The 17,816-nt window shown below is 34.8% G+C and overlaps 1 protein-coding gene across 1 annotated transcript; it reads left to right on the forward strand.

The window, feature by feature from the left end:
* Window positions 1-999: 999 nt before the first annotated feature.
* Window positions 1,000-14,918, forward strand: LOC143237418 (uncharacterized). Its single transcript, XM_076476653.1, has 7 exons — window positions 1,000-1,157; window positions 4,240-4,425; window positions 4,861-5,052; window positions 8,835-8,944; window positions 9,210-9,418; window positions 13,106-13,223; window positions 13,983-14,918. The coding sequence occupies exons 1-7, from the start codon at window positions 1,097-1,099 to the stop codon at window positions 14,121-14,123; spliced, it is 1,017 nt and encodes a 338-aa protein (XP_076332768.1). The 5' UTR covers window positions 1,000-1,096; the 3' UTR covers window positions 14,124-14,918.
* Window positions 14,919-17,816: the final 2,898 nt, after the last annotated feature.

A 17,816-nucleotide genomic window follows, 5' to 3' on the forward strand; every position in this document is an offset into this window, starting at 1 on the left:
TTACAGAGAGTATATTAACATTTTGGCTCACAAACTACACTTAAATTAATTAAATAGAGAAGTAAACAAATGTCTCTGAACCTTGATTTGACAGCTTGCATTGGTCACGACAACATTACATACGCACACACAAGAGGATCTTCCACCGGCAGGTCTGAGAGTTTATAATGCTAGAAACAACAAACACACAAATCTTACGATTTTAGTTTAATCGTATGCGTTCAACAGTCTTAACAAATCTGCTTTGATGAAAGTTGCTAATGAATTTGGATAAGAATAGAATATAAAGTTGCTAAATACACTAGATGAAACATTGTTTATGCAACTTTATGACAAAACTTAAGTCTACAAGCAAGAGTTATAAGCCGAAGCCAGCCTGATGTTTGAATAAAGAGCTGCAAATTTGCTTCACAATAAAACAGTTTTTCTCCAAACGTCCTTTTCTATGTCAGCGGTAAGTTTACGAAATTACAATGCTAACATCAAGGGTTTGATTTACTTAGGGTGAACAGAACGCAGACAACCTATTGTACAGCTTTGTGCTAAAACAAACAAACAACGTTTCTAAATCGGTTTGTTTTTAGACAAATATAAATAACTTTCCCAATAAATATTTGCATTTTGAACCCCAGGTCGCGTAGCAACAGGAAACACGTTTATTTGCTAAGGAAACAAAGCCCACTCCAGTCTACTAATGCAACCTCTTTATTAAATATAATAGCGTCAGCTCGTATAGAACCCAAAGCAACGTTTATGAGAGTACTAAATAAACGGTTTCGTTTTTAATATCAAGGTTTACACGGTTTTTGGTTTTCGGATAATTTCTTTCAGCAAATCTTTCATCCAAAAGATACTTCAAGTGTATAAGAAAGAACGGTGAAGGTCATCTTCCTCGAATCAAAATCTAAACTATCGAAGAGATGAAATGCATGTGTTAAACTCTGACCTCCAATGAAGGTCAGCTGTAAACAAGTTACTCAACGAATTTTCACGTGCTATAAGTAAGTGTCTCTCAACTATTTTTCACAACTGAAAACTTATCTATTTTTCAGTTGTATTCCTGCAAGTGAGTAACACGGACGACTGACCACAAATTATGAGAGCCATTGTTGTTTTTCTTGCTGTCTTCCTAACGCTCTTCCTTCATCCAAATGCAGGTACAGAGAACAAACTTACATATCTATGCTCTTGCACTTCTTGCTAAATTAATTCCTATTTATATTTGCAATATTTCTGAATCAAACAGAAAAATTTTATTTTGTAAATTGTTCATTTCGTAATTCACCATTTTTAGTCTTAGTCAAGCTCTTTTTACAGTGATAACTTTATTATTTTAATTCTAGACAGTGTCTTAAGACTTATTATATAACTTACAGTGCAGTAGGAGGGAGTTACAGAGCTGGGGTGCTTGGTTAGATACGCTGATTTTACAATGAGAAATTGAAAATATAAAGACTTGCTAGAAACAGCTTCCGTATTGCTGAAGGCAGCTCATTCTAGACGTGGGGTGGGGGAGCATACCCTACAGAAAACTAATATAATAGTATAATTTACAGTTGCTGTATAAGTTAAGTACGTAAAAATGGGGATGCTACAGCACCCCCAGTATTGACGCCTCTGCTTTATGACGTAGCAATGTCAAAGTTTTTTGTTTTTTCGGTAACGTATCAGCTCGAATTAAACATCATTTTTAACAAATAGGCCCCTTTAAAAATGAGCTGTTATTGAAATGCACTTTTAAATTTTGATTTCGTATCAACCTTTATGATTTCTACATCATTTAGCAAGGCATGGTCTAATGGTTAAGACACTAGATTCGAAATCCGTCACCAAACATGCTCTTTCAGGCATGATGGTGTTAAAACTTAATGGTAAATTTGTTAATATCACTATTCTATCAGACGTAGTGGGTATGTTTGGGTAATTATGGAGAAATGTTGACTTTGTTGAACATCGAACTCGGTAAGTTTTCGTTAACGTATAATTTTATATTTCTCGTGGTTTGTTTATGTGTATTTTTGACACATTGATCCACACTGCGCAGGCGTATTTTGTAATTATCTACGTATGATCTGTACATTTTAAATATAATTTCAGTTGAAGCTAAACGAGGACTATCCGCGAAATTCGTCCCTAATTTAGTAGTGTAAGACTAGAGGGAAGGCACCTAGTCATCACCACTCCTTCCAACTCTCGGGCTACTCTTTTACCAACGAATAACGACTGTCATACTATAATGCCCCCACAGCTGAAAGGGCGAGCATGTTTGGTGTGACGGGGCTTCGAACCCGCGACCCTCGGATTATGAGTCGAGTGCCTTAACTACCTGGCCATGCAGGGCGAGGCCAGTAGGCTGTAACTCTAGTGTATTAACCATTAGGCTTTAAACCAGTAAACAAGCCTTTAAATCATGTTCACGAGATATTTGTTTGGCGGAACTATAGTTATGATTGAATCTAATAATAAGTGAAGACACCACGCAAGGTATCTTCAAACAGAGCACAAAAGCAAATGTCATAATATCGCGTGACCCAAAATCAATATGCCCTAATACATTAAAGGTTATTATAGTATTCATAACACCTTGTCATTTACGTTCTTAAACCTTCGGGCGCTTGACTCACAATCTGAGGGGCGCAAGCTCGAATCCCCATCACACCGAACATGTTCGCCCTTTCAGCCGTGGGGACGTTATAACATTACGATCAATTCTTACGTAAAAGCGTAGCCCAAGAGTTGGAGGTGGATGGTGATGACTAGCTGCCTTCCCTCTAGCCTTACACTGCTAAATTAGGGACGGCTAGCGTAGATAGCTTTCGTGTAGCTTTGCGCGAAATTAAACAAAAAACAAACAAACCATGTCGGGCGTTTTGGTTGTTGCTAGTCAGATTCCTAAGATAACTCGCTCTATTCCCGATTCTGGTTTGTATGCTACTAACGTGTGGTAGCCAATTTAATTTCGAGTCAGATCTGTGTAATCCATAAGAAGTTTGCTGGTGTTGCTTCCTGTAAGAGAATATTGTGGTGTTAATTTACGTGTGTTGTATCATTTTGTAAATAGGATAACTTGTGTTTTGTGCATAATAAGGTTCATTCCCCATTTATTGAAATAAAGATATATTTTATTTAGTAGTGGTTTTATACTGTATGATGGGCTTGGAGCACTCTTCGATATGGTAGCATCATTTATGGTTCGGGTCTTTTAGGTGTGACGTGTCTCTGACATATGTCATAAACAAGGTGGAGCTAATTACTCCTCCCTGATGGACACAAGTACCGTCCTCATAACAGGGTTACCTCACCCTAAAGGCTTAAAATGTTAAAAATCGGGTTTCAATGTACTCGGTGGACACAACACAGAGAGCCCATTAGGTAGCTTTGGGCTTAAGGACAGAACAATTTTTGTTAGATCAAAATAAGAAATAAAATACGTGTTTGACGCCATAACCTTCATGGTCACAAGCTTCTTGCGAGGTTACTCTTGAGTTACATACTTTGAGAGACCTTGTGTCAAACTCCGTGAATCAAACATTTAAGTGAAAAACATGTCAACAGTGGCGCCACACCTCGCATGTGCGGATAGACGTGTTTCTGCGTGAACATATAAAAATCTTTAAAAAGGTATCTAAATTATTTGTCTGTTGTAAATTAAGCGAAAAGCTACACAGTGGGCTACCTGTGCTATGCCCACCACGGCTATCGAAATCCGGTTTCTAACATTGTAAATCCGCTGTTTCACTGGGGGGCATTTAAGTGAATTTACTAATCATGGTCAACACTTTTTAGGTTATTTGGGCGTGACAGGGGTGAAGTAAAATGAACTGTGAAGTGGTACATCGTGTTATTTTTTATCACTCGAGAAGTAACTTTTTTTTAAACTGTTGAATTATAAGATACCAGTCAACAAATTATTAAACTTTTTGTTTTTATTAAAATCAAATTAATATTTATCTCCAAAACTAATGCTTTCTCTCCAAAACGTATGGTTATTTTCAAGCGTATGTACATCTATGTGAACTTTAGGACTAATATGAGTTGCAAGCTAGAGTAAACGTGCGTAGGTTGTAACACAGGTGTTTCTCTGCATGATGTCTAGTGACAAACATTCGCTAGGGTTTTGTAACACGCAGTTGTATAGGAATGTGAGTCTAAATACAAGTATTTTCTATCTAAAAAACTTTAAAAATTTGGCTTTTGTTTTAAGAATTCTAAAATAACACCATTAGTATTTCAATGTAGAACAACAAAACTTGGCCAGTGAAGTAGAGAGTCTGAAAAGTAATCTCACCACATTATGGAAAGTGCTGATACAATTTCGTTATGTAATGACAGAAAATATGGAACACATTCATGCCCATCAGAGAGAACTCCACGGGACTTTGCATAAAATATTGTATGATCACAAACGTCTGAGTATGAAACATGGTAAGTTGGTCTATATGTGTCTGTTTGCTTGTTTTAAAACAAAGTTATATTGAGCTATGTACCGTGTCTACATTGGGGATCGAGCCCTAGATTTTAATATTGTAAGTCCGTAAACTTACCTTTGTCCCACTGGTAGGTCTCTGTGTGTGTTTATTTCAGAGTAATGTCATATTGTGTAAGATACTGTGTCTATAGAGGGGAATCGAACCGCGGATCTTAACATTTTATATTTGTAAACATACCTCTCTCCTATTGGGTGGGTATCTCTGTATGTGTGTGTGTTTGGATTTTTTGCGAGGTATGAACACGAGCAAATTCATAAACATAATTCAACTAAGTACTCTAATACTGTCAATGTTTAACGTGACTCGGTCAACCCCTGTCCATTATGTTACAGCAAGGTTGAAAGTGTGTTATGGACATTTGATCATTCAGGTGGAATGTCAACCGAACATTTTCACCAAGACCACCACGATGACAGCGATGACCACGGAGAAGACAACGTGACACGTGGCCATCATCATCACCATGAGAAACAGGATCACTTTGAACATCACCATCCAAAACTGACCTTTCTACACGGTCATAGTGGACACAGGGGGAAACACGCATATCGACGACGACTCTGTAAGTTTCTGTATCGAAATTAAACAAATGAAAAACAACTCTGTTATAAGCTAAACGTGACCAGTTTTCAATAAAACTAGCCTTACTTTTAGAAGTATTTAGTTCTCGTGAATTTTTATGTATAGAGAACTGTCCATTGGTTTCTTATTTGTGTCGCACCTTGTGTGTTTATGTGAATTTTCTATCTTTAGAGAATTAACTGAGCATTATAATTCTCTCACCTATGTGTCGCATCTGGTGAAGTTTAAAGAGACACTAATTTTATTTATTTTTATTCTTCGTGTTTTAACAATTTAAGTTTTATGGTTTTAGTTAATACGAACTATCAGATTATATCCTCTTCCCAAATTCTACTTCTTTGAGTGACAACACACAGTTTTGTACATTTCATTGAATCTCTACCAAGATCTCGCAAAAAATTTAGAATTTTTCATCCAAGTGAGAAAAATAATTTTATATATTTTCCTTAAGTGTTTCTCGACATTGGTTCTAACAGCAACAAAATAGTCATTCATGATTTTTCTCAATAAATCTTGCATGAACATAGCATATTAAAATACACACTGTATTTGCAGTAAAAAATCTCAAACACTAAATACTGTCAACTTTTGGAATACTAGACAAGAAAATGGGTTGATTTTTTGTTTCTTTATCCTTAAGGACAAAACAAAGCTTCACGTAACGCCACAAGCCCAAAGAGACAATAAGGAGTCAGTAATTTTGGAAAAGTGACATGTCTATGCACTCCACAGTAGACGTACGAAATTCACTACCCTAATAGTACAGTAGCAATAGTTCCAAGTTGAATACCTTGTAGTGAAAGCATGAAATTTGCAAGTTAATCAAATTTTGTGCGTAAATATTTGATCTTTACTTTATTTTATGTGTGTGTTTTTCGTATAGTAAAGCCACAAAGGACTATCTGCTCAGCCCACCGAGGGGAATCGAACCCCTGAGTTTAGCGTTGTAAATCCGGAGACATACCGCTGTACTAGCGGGGGACCCTTAATTTTATCTTTATTGTGTTATGAGGACGTTAATGTCACTTCTGGCCATTTTTATTTTACTGGCTTACTCTTTTTAAAAATCGGTTAACGCCTTTCAGAATGTCGTCAGTAATCTCACTGATTGGGAAACTTGGGTTTATGACGTAGGCAAGTAGTTGGATTTATAACGTCTTAATTTATTTGAACAAACAGACTACAGTGATGGTATGTTTGTTTCCTTCATCATGGTATCTCCAGGGATCCTTCAATACTACATTGATCGTATCTTCTCCCATTTCATCGTGGTGCCTCTATGGGCTGCAAGGAACCTTTAAGACTACATTGATAGCATCTATTTTCCTTATATGGCCTGGTTATTAGGACGTTCGACTGATGCGGGTAGCAGGTCCGAATCTCTGTCAAACCGAACATGCTTGACTTTTCAGCTGTGAGGAAGATATAATTTTAAGGTCAATCCCACTTTTCATTGGTTAAAGAGTAGCCCAAGAGTTTGTGGTGGATGATGTTGATTAGCTCCTCCCCTCTAGTCTATTAATGCTAAATTAAGGACGGCTAGCGGAGATTGTCTTCGTGTTGCTTTACGTGAAATTCAACAACAAAAAACATCTTAGTGAAACATTTATAAACTGGTAACAATCGTGGCTCTGGAACCCGGAGGAGAGAGAAGAAAAAGGGTTAAAACATCTTTGCTAACTGAAAGAATTTCATCAGGAATCGTTCCATCTAATCAGAACACTCCTACCTATTTGATGAACAAGTTACTAAAAGACTAGCCAGTCAGTACTCGTGAAAACAAGGTCATCTGCTATTCTAAATTAACCTGTCATAATGCCATGGAACTACGAAAAGGCAGACATAGGTTACAGCTTCAGGCTTCTGATGCTGCCAAGAATCGTCATCAGAGGGACTGACATAGATTTAGTTCTATTGGCGAAATTGCAAGCCAACTAGCGCTGTATAGCATTTGAAATAGGCGGAAAATATTTAGTAGGTTTCAGTCCACCATATCTGCTCTCTCTTGTGGCACAACGGTATGTCTCTGAACTTACAAGTCTGTCAATCGAGCTTTGATAGCCCATTGTGTAGCTTTGTGCTAAACTTTAAACAAACCAATCACCAGATCTGTAGTGAAATGTACCATTTCAGAGTGAAGTTTCTACCACTGTTGGAATACGACCCCCCTTTTCTTATTATTATTACTGGGAGAACCAAGAAATGTGGAACTGTTTCTCAACTCACTATATATTATGTGGAAATTATTTTGGTCTTACCATGAATTACTAAGGGCCTGGCATGGCCAAGCGTGTTAAGGCGTGCGACTCGTAATCTGAGGGTCGCGGGTTCACATCCCCGTCGCGCTAAACATGCTCGCCCTTTCAGCCGTGGGGGCGTGTTATAATGTGACGGTCAATTCCACTATTCATTGGTAAAAGAGTAGCCCAAGAGTTGGCGGTGGGTGGTGATAACTAGCTGCCTTCCCTCTTGTCTTACACTGCTAAATTAGGGACGGCTAGCACAGATAGCCCTTGAGTAGCTTTGTGCGAAATTCAAAACAAACAAACAAAGAATTACTAAGGCCCGTATGGGGTGATTGGGAACTTTAAAGTACAACTAAGGCTCGTTTTACAACATGGTCACTAGAGAGCATCCTTCCATCCAAGAAACATGGTCAAAGAGACGCCAGGTATTACAATGTGAACAACGTCATCTCCCGCTAAAAATCAGGCTAAGACGTTCATTGAAGACAGAGCACAGATAGTCCACAGTGTACCTTTTCGTTTTTCAATAACCAACTATAAATGCGGTTAGGAAAATCTATTGATTTATGTAGCCCTAGCTGGAAGACATTTTAGACTTCACTAACTGTGGAAGGCAAATCTAAATAGTATTCAAAAAATCTATATTCCTGAACTTTATTGTAATATAACAGTATAAGTTCCCAACATTATTAGTCATTGTAACACGAACAAATTACCAGTATTATTTTTCCCCTCCTGTAAAGAAAGTTTAAAAATCTCTTAAGTGAATTTAAGCGATACAAGTAGAAATTTATTTTGTTGCATGTAAAATAACCTTAGTATTAGTTTTAATAAAAAAAATGCACGCCATATCTTATAAGCCAATCAAATTTCGTGTCGTTGTGAAGTAACACAGTCTTAACTTGTATGATTGCATCAAATATATTACTGCTTTCAAGAAAAGGTAAAAAAAGTCACCTATATAAAAAACTTTGACCCTGCCATGAACTATACTAAGCCCATATAATATTAATTCCACATCTGAAAATATTACCTATACAAAGTTTATTAATGTGTCAAGTTTTATGTTTCTATTACAAGGTGACTTATTGTCTACCTCAGCTGTTGTAACGTAAACAGGTACAGGACATCTAGAGACAGACAGCTTCTACTCTGTTGTCCTGTTCAGCCTTCTTCAACTTACTTCCCCAACTCGACCATACCCCGACTGTCCTCCCCACTATTGTGGCTGTACGAAACTGTTTGTAATTGCATTTCTGAAATATGTATACAAAATTGAAGTGATAGGATTTAACAGAAATAGGCACTTTGATTTTAAATTATTGTAAACGATTACTGGTGTACTCTGTGCCACTTGTAATTGGAACATTGCATATAGAAAACAAATGTATCATTTATACAGTCTGAACAGTTGGTGTTTGGGTAGTCAATTGTTATTAGTACATTCTATATATTATTAAATATTAAGTATTTTTCACGAGCATCACAATTTATTTTTTTTAAAATTTATTCGAAGTCTTGCACGGAGATGAATATGAGCGCGCCATCTGTAAGATGAGGCCTAATCGAGCAATTCCACGAGAAAAACAACAGAATGTTCGAGGAACCATTTTCTTGTGGCAACAGGTATGTTTGTTGCTAATAGTTTTGTTCTTATTATTACTATTATTGTCATAATTTCAGCCTCTATCACATGTACGAAAAAAATTGTTTGTTTTTTAGAAAAGAAGATTTGGCGATATTTTTGTGTAATTATTGAAACCCATAAACAATTGTTATTCAACACTTATCCTGTAAACGCTATAATCACAGATCGCTTTTACAGGTAACATAAAGTTATTTTTTAGTGTTTTGTCTCTATCCAATTTTTATACATTTTGAATCAAAACAGAAAAACCACGCCACACTTCACATCCACGTTCAAGTTCGTGGATTTAATGTTTCCCGCCATGAGCATGGAGAACACGCTGGCGCCAAGTCTCACCAGCATGGATTCCACGTGCACGAAACTAGTGATTTCAGTAATGGTTGTCAATCAACAGGTCCACATTTCAACCCAACAAACGCTGAAAAACATGGTGGTCCTAATTCTCAAATAAGGTACGCTATGGCACGTTGGAAATTTTCTTTCTATTATATATATAATATCACCAGTTTTCATGAACATCTGTTAGGGTGTGAAACAGATTAAACAGGTGAATTTTGACTGTTCTCAGACTTATATATATAAGAATTAACAACACGACATTATTTGTTTTATTTTAACACGTTTTATTTCATTTATTTGTCATTTTTAATATTATTCTATTTGAATTAACTTTACTATCATTCACAAGAACTGATGAACCACCATGCTAGTCTTTTTTTTCTTTTTTTTTCGGTCATTTAACTTCAGCGTCAACGAGAGGAAAGTATATTAGTAATTCTAAGAATCTATGGATGAAAATAGAGGAGACTCTATTATTATATGTTAACAACACCACATCTGATATATCTAGTGGCGATAATTGACCTGTCAAGTTGAACTCATACAAAGTAATTTCAATATTACAAATATTGACTTCATTTGACCTGGACGACCTTGAAAGTCAAATGTAAGGGTGGCATCCACTCTTATCTCAGTCTCCATCGTAATCCCCATATATAGAATTGATCTATAGTGGGTGCCTGCTTTTTTTTAATATTTTACATGTTTGGCAGGTCAAATAGAACACATATTGGAAACACAAACGAATCCCATGGGTTTTACCTTACTGCCAAATATATATGCTTGACTAATCCATGTTAATAACGATGATGTAACTCATCCCACAAAAAATATTTTCCATATTATTATTTTTCCAACTTAACTACAACAAATGGCCAGGTGGTTAAGGCACTCGACTCGTAATCCGAGGGTCGCGGGTTCGAATCCCCGTCACACGAAACATGCTCGCCCTTTCTGCTATGGGGGTGTTTTAACGTTACGATCAATCCCACTATTATTTGGTAAAAGAGTAATCCAAGAGTTGGCGTTGGGTGGTGATGACTTCCCGCTAGTCTTACACTGCAAAATTAAGGACGGCTAGCGCATATAGTATCACGTATAATATGTATGGGTGTGGGATTAGCAGTGTCATTTGTCAAAGAACAAAGAATCAACAGACACAAAATGTCTAACTTCCTCCCTAACTACATCAGTCTTTTTATCAGTGGCCAAATCAACGATATCGGATGAACTGATGTAACTATGTCCATATGTAGACACGAAAGTACTGGGGTTTGCGTTTTTTCTTTTTCAAACTCCAGCAATTGAACATTACGTGATCAGGTTTTCTACAGAAATGGTAGACAGGTCTTGATGGTTTTGATGAAGTTTTATCCCGTCTGTAAAATGATTTTGAACTATAGGAGCTGGATTTTTCAGAAGAATCCCCATCTTTAGGGGATTAAACAGATACATGTTTATGGTGGGATGGCAGGACTTTCATTTTATGAAAAGTTGTTTTATATGTTAAAGTGTAATAATCGGAAAGAGCAGCTGCTTCCTGTAGTGTTTCAAGTTTCCTTTCATCCAAGTAAGTTTTAAGGTCGTCACTTGTACAGTGCTTAAATTCCCCAATTAGACATAATTGTCTTAGTTTGTAGATACTGTTGTCACTATGCATAGAATTACACCATAGATCAAAATAAACTTCTTTTTTCGTGGGCGAATTCCATATAACTTTGGCTATCTTGCTTGGAATAACTTTAAAAGTTTTGGCGACAAGCCTCTGGTATTAACTCTTATACTTTGCGAATAGCTACTTTAACCTAATCATAATCAGTACACTATTCTAGATAGAGAGAAACTTAAGCTTCTTGTGCTTTATTTACTAGTTAAAACACTTTCTAATAATAATAACCATTTTACAGTGGGTCATTCCATGGTTTAGTCAATTTTCTCAAAATATTGGAAGTATTTATCAACTACATTTTTCTTTAAATGTTGATTCTTTAATATATTGATTGAGTTCAAAGTTGTCATTTTGCCTTTGCCGATTGGAATTGAGTCTAATTTTCAATTCTTTCTTTTATCTTCGACTTGGGTTTGCTCTTTCTCAACTTTGATGTTGGCTTGTTCGGCATCGAGACTTTTATTTTCTCTTTCAGCTTCGATACAAACTTCGATACAGTTTTAAAGTTATCATATACTTTTTAGTTCATTCTTCCTCATAGATTTTTTAAATTATCAATTCTAAGATTTTGACAATTTCGAGCAATTCACTCTTGTTATATTTTTCTAGTTGTTCGATGGAGGGTGATTCATAAATCTTGACAATAAGACATAATACATATCTTCTTCATGCTGATACATATGCATTAAATTAAGATTCGATGGAATTTTCTCTGTAATTCAGATCCCGGATGCATCCTTTATTTATTATGTTATGTATTGTAATTATTTTGAATGATTGTTTGTTTGTTTAGTTTCGGGCAAAGCTACTTAAGGGCTATCTACGCTAGCCGTCTCTAATTTAGCAGTGTAAGACTAGAGGGAAGGTAGCTATTCATCACCACCCACTGCCACCTCTTGGGTTACTCTACCAACAAATAGTGGGATTGACCTCAAATTATAACGCCCCCACGGCTGAAAGGGACTCGAACCCGCGACCCTCAGATTACAAGTCGAACGCTTTAACTCACCTGACCATGCTGGGTTATGGATGAGTCTCAAGTTTATTATATGTATATATATATATATGTTATGTATGTTACATATTACGATTTCAAATAGTCAGAAATTTTAATTTTAGTTTAGATGCTCATTAAATATTATGTGTATCAAATTAATTATATTTTCCAACAAGATTTATACATACAATTTTCTTTCTTAACACAAATATATTTTGTTATATAAAAACAACATACAATTTATAATAACGTTTTTTACAAATAACTTATAAAAGCTTTACAAATTTACAAGGGATATTGAGTCTTCTATCTGATCTAGAACTGAATCTTTTGTCGACGGTTCACAAAGAGCGAATTAATTCTATGTTGATATACCGGTACACTTCTCTTGAAGGCTAGTTAGCTAGCTGCTTCACTGAGCACACGTAAGTTTTTCACCGATGACAATATCTAATGTCCTCGTAGAAATACTAACGTCCGAAGTTAATTCACTGAAGTTTGTATTATTGAAAATTTATAAACGTCCCTGGTCAAATATCTGTAGTTTTCCTATTAATAAGCATTTATCACAATTATAGCTTCCGAGGTTTATAGTATACTGACTAGCAAACCAACAATATTATTAAACTGTCTTTTTGCGTATTGCGTTTATAAGCTTGAGAAATGGTTTTCTAGAAATTTCAGCTAAAACAACAATACTAGTATTTTACGTACACACATCGTACATTGTTAATTCTTACGCTCGAGAATCTACAATTCTTTCGCAATACACATTTAACACTATAAGTTACAAGCACTTCTAAATATCTATTGAACTGAAACAAACATATATATTAAAATGAATATACATAAGTGAATTTGTTACAATATACATATATGTATAGACTTTTATGGTGTTGTTTTACTGGGTAATGTATGTCAACACTGTATGTAGTGTGACTCCAATCCTTAGAAATGGCCCTTCAGGTCGATAACACAAGCTATGTTATCCGTTTAATCGATATTTAGCGTTTTATATGTTGTTAGAATATTGCTATAAAAACATTGGCCTTATTTTTTAACCATATAGATTGTTTGTAGTATCGTACTTAAATGAATGGTTATTTTTTGTTTTTCAATTAAAAAATTTTGCAGACACGTGGGAGACTTAGGAAACATTGCTTGCAACAAGTATGGCGTAACAGACATGATATTCACGGACTCAGTAGCCTCTTTAACGGGACCTCATTCTATCATAGGGAAACCCCTGGTGGTAAGTTTGGATTACTCAGGTCTTGTGCAACAAAATTAAAAATTTCTGTTAAGCCTCATGTTTGGTAGGTTTTGGTAAGTATTTCAGGTCGAAAATCAGTCGTTGTCATAGTCAATAGTTTATAAGGATACTAAAGTTTAATTACTAATAAGTAACTATTTCGTTAATAATCATTTATTGTTAAATGGGTATTATCTTACGTTTCGGCTATTTAAATACCGTGAAAATTCACCTAAATGTTCACCGTGCCTCTGGTGAGTTTAAAGTATAACGGAACGGAACAAGTTTCAAAATTAATAGTAGAAGGGCGTTGCAACCCTAGACGTTGTGAACATTAAAATATTTAAAACAAAGGAAGGACGTCGCAAGCCTAAAAGTTGTGAACATTAAAACATCTATAACAAAGGAAGGGTGTCGCAACCCGAAACGTTGTGAACATTAAAATATCTATAATAAAAGAAGGGTGTCATAACCCGAAACGTTGTGAACATCAAAACATTTATTTTTAATAAGTATTTTCCTTGTGGTATAAGTTTCCCTCTTTATTTATTTTTGTTTAAAAATATTGTATTTGATTTCTACAAACCTTGCTTTGGGTTGCGTTATTTCAGGTTTTTCTTCTCCTTTTTTTAAACCCCCGATTGGATATGGACGTTTTAATATATAATAAACTTGGGCCATTACATTCGTGTCATAATCAAACAACTATTTTTTTAACGTAATTTTTATTTATGGGTTTCATTTTAATATCTTGATTAGATCCACGCTGATCCAGATGACTTTGGGACCAACCCACACATCCCAGCCAGTCTTACAAGTGGGAACGCTGGAACTCGTATATCGTGTTGTATAATTGAAAAGATTCAGGATTCATCTCGTCAAAATCATGATAATGACTGAAACCTACAACACTATTATTGTTTGTAGGCCTTTCTTAAGGCCAAACCTTCATATCATTCTGAACATGCAAACACTTCTCGAAGGTTAAGAACATTTCTATCGTATTAAAGAAAACAAACAGGCGGACGGCTGTGTTTCACCAGTAGTAACAGTTCACAAGTTACACCATGTAACATAAATTTTGTGCCTGGATAGTATGTGTTATTTCTTAATTGCTTATATTGTAAAAGTACAGAAAATGGTCATTATTCCCTTCAAACTTTGCTTTTGTGACCTGGATAATGAAATTTAGAAATTAACCTATTTTCTATGTAAAAATGAGCAAATTTGCACATTTTCATTTACATAAGGTCTGAATAAAATAACATATGAATCAAGATTTACATGTATTTATACTAAAGTTATACAAAAATGAACAAAAATGTTTAGAAGTAAGTAGTTTTTCGAGATTTGCGACCGTAATGTAAATCACTTTCACGTATCATACCCCAAATATAGTCTCCCATCACGTTTTCGTTATACGCTCCCAGGTCACAAATGCAAAGTTTGAAGGGAAAAATAGGTCTTTTCCACTTGCTTTAGGCATAAGCAATTGGAAAATAACACCTTCTACCCAGAAACAAGAAAAAGTAAAAATTGTGTTGCATAGTGTTATTTCCAAGTGTTCAACGTTCCTTCACCTAAGTTGTTTCCTCACATTTATGCTGCTTACCTCGAAAGTTAAAAAAAATGTTTCTCTCTGTATCTGTAATAAAGACAAATAAAAATATAATTGATAAATTGCACTTAAAATCACACGATTCTATTAGTTACTTATTCGTTTGTATTAAGAGTTCTGAATCCAGAAACTATTACGTTTCACTTCACTATCGTATAATCTAAGTCTTCGTGTTCAGCATTCAAATGGTTTATTAAAATGTTCTTCACACAATTTTTATATAAGAATAAAAGTTGAATAGTATGGAAGAGAATAAATCAGGCGTTATAAGTTAAAATTTAAAAGGCAGCCAAACTCATATTATTCTACCATTGTTTATCCATTTACACTCAGCCAACTTTCATCAATATTTATTTAACCATTTCCTCACAATAACTTGTGATATCAGAAAGAAAGAGAAAAATACTTACTTTATAAACATATGAACTGATAGATGGATAACATTTTTTCTCACCAGTATAATTTAAGGCATAAATTGAACTTTTCTTTATGTCTAATATTTTAGAGAAATCTTGGACATTTGCAGGTCAAGAGTGAAACATCTTGTGTGGTTAATAAAGAAAATTAACGTTTGTCATCTTCACCGAGATTTTGCTGATTTTAACAAATAAACGTATTACTAGCACTCACTAATCCAAGTTTAGAAACAAGAACACGTACATAAAAACATCTAAATATGTTCTGACTCTCGACATGAAGGCATCATAAAAAAAGTAGACTTAAAAACTGAAAGACACTGAAGTTGGTTAGGGCGCTTGACTCGTAATCTGAGAGTCACGGGTTCGAATCTCCGTCACATTAAACATGCTCACCATTTAGTCGTGAAGCGTTATTATGTTATGATCAATCCCACTATTTGTTGGTAAAAGAGTAGCCCAAGGGTTGGCGGTAGGTGGTTATGACTAGTTCCCTTTTCTCTAGCCTTACTCTGCCAAATTAGGAACAGTTAGTGCAAATAGCTCTCGTGTAGCTAGCTTTGCGCAAAATTATAAACAAACAAACAAACTTAATCTCTCCAGTTTGCAAACAATACAAGTCTGTATCCTACTATTTGTATATCCCCCTAAAAAACACACACACACACACAAACAACAACAAACGTAGCTCTAAGCCAACTGCATACAAATTACAAATTATTGGCCGGTTTTGGTAAATAAAATCAGATCCTATTGGAGAAATAGAACGTGAAGTATAAATATTGTTCCAATCAATACTGTGTTTGATCTTCCCTAGTCAACTTAATGATTTCTGGATTGAGCGAAACGCGTCGTCGGCAATGGATATCACAAATATTTTGTAACTGGAAAAACTATTATTATACACTCCTTTAATTTTAAAAAAATAATAAAGAATTAGACAAAGAATGCAGTAACGAAAAATCTAACAGTCCTAATACGAATGTCTTATGACAAACTTAATTAATTATAATCATGCTTCGCCCGATAGAAAAAAAAAAGTTCACACCAAAGAAACGGTTAGCTTACCATTTCCAACGGTTTTGAAGCTTTTCAAAGCAAGTCTAAAACGTTGTATACTAAGCTATTTCAATACCAAAATATTCCAGATCGATAACCATAAACAAGGAGGTATTAGATCTTCCAAAATAGTGCAGTAAACATTAAATTAGCTATAACAACTTGCATTTGTTGAAGCTATTGTCCTCTATTGCCAAATTTTGTAATAAACAAATTTAGTATTGCTAATTGCAAAAGTGCTACTTGACTACTTTTAAATGTGTTTTTTCGATTTTTTATCACTTAAATCAGACATAATTTTAATTTTAGAAAGTAGTGACTGCGAAAATATTGATATTTAAAAACTTGAGTTTTGAAGTTTGAACAGGAATGAAATGTTGAAAACTGACATCTCGGAACAAATTGTTGTTAACATAAAAAGGGTTAACAGCTTTTTTAGTATATTTAATTAATAATTGATTTTAACCTCACTTTGTCTACCTGAGTAGCTTTTCAAATTTATGATCTTTCTCGTAGATCTATTCGGAAATGATGGTCTGGAGAGAAATTATGACTTACATTCATTTTAAAATTGCACATGTAACTTCTAAAGAGGTATTGCACCCCTCACTCTTAACGACACAAAACAGCGTTTAGGGTTTTCAGTTTTATTAATTTTGTAGAAAACACATTCAAATATTATTCTATTTATTCATGATCACACAAGATGGCATTTAGGGTTCACGGCTTCATTGATTCAGTAAAAAATACAATAAATTATGGTTTTATTTATTCTTGATGACACAAGATGGCGTTAAAAGCTCACGGTTAAATTACATACCTCATCCCGACTTTCTGTCGATCTTGAAACACATTAAGTTTCTGAATCATATTTATTAATGAATGCGAAATTTTGTTGAACTGTGATGTTTAAGAGTTGTGTTTCTTTATGTTTGATTTTGGTAGTTTATTAAACTCGTTCCCGCTAATATTTAAATTAAGATTTATTATAACGATCCTACCGGGATTCTCTGGATTTGTTTGCTTGTAAGTCCGCAGACATGTCGCTGTGTCATTAGGGAGGACGGGGGGGATTGATTCAGGGGAGGCTGCTGTAGTATCGTAATGTAGTTACCCGTCATGCATTGCACGTTTTAAATTTCTTCAATCTAAATTAAATAAGATATACCTTCCTTATACATAACTGATATAAGGTTTGTGGAGAACACCTCTTTAATTAATATGAAATGTAAATGAATATTGTGTTGTTCCTTGCAATCTATAAAAATATATTTCAAGTTCTGAATGTTTCTTATACACTAAGTTAGTACACGCATCCGAAATTGTGTTATATATATTATCTTTCGATAGGTAAAATAAGTAGCATTTTTAATTAGAAAGTATAATGGCGTTAAAGGGCAATATACGTTCTATAAACAACCAGTATTAAGTTTGTTTGCTCACATTTTCCTCAATCGTAATAAACGCGAAATTATAAATATATATATATATATATATATA

This window comes from Tachypleus tridentatus, chromosome 13 (assembly GCF_004210375.1).
Source record: "Tachypleus tridentatus isolate NWPU-2018 chromosome 13, ASM421037v1, whole genome shotgun sequence".
NCBI classification, from domain to species: domain Eukaryota; kingdom Metazoa; phylum Arthropoda; class Merostomata; order Xiphosura; family Limulidae; genus Tachypleus; species Tachypleus tridentatus.

What these genes read in the sequence shown, in the direction of transcription:
- LOC143237418 (XM_076476653.1), top strand. Translation starts at nt 1,097, where the DNA reads ATGAGAGCCATTGTTGTTTTTCTTGCTGTCTTCCTAACGCTCTTCCTT. An exon ending in CCATTTTCTTGTGGCAACAG is followed by an intron (nt 8,945 to 9,209) that starts GTATGTTTGTTG and finishes GAATCAAAACAG; the next exon opens with AAAAACCACGCCACACTTCA. An exon ending in GGTCCTAATTCTCAAATAAG is followed by an intron (nt 9,419 to 13,105) that starts GTACGCTATGGC and finishes AAAATTTTGCAG; the next exon opens with ACACGTGGGAGACTTAGGAA.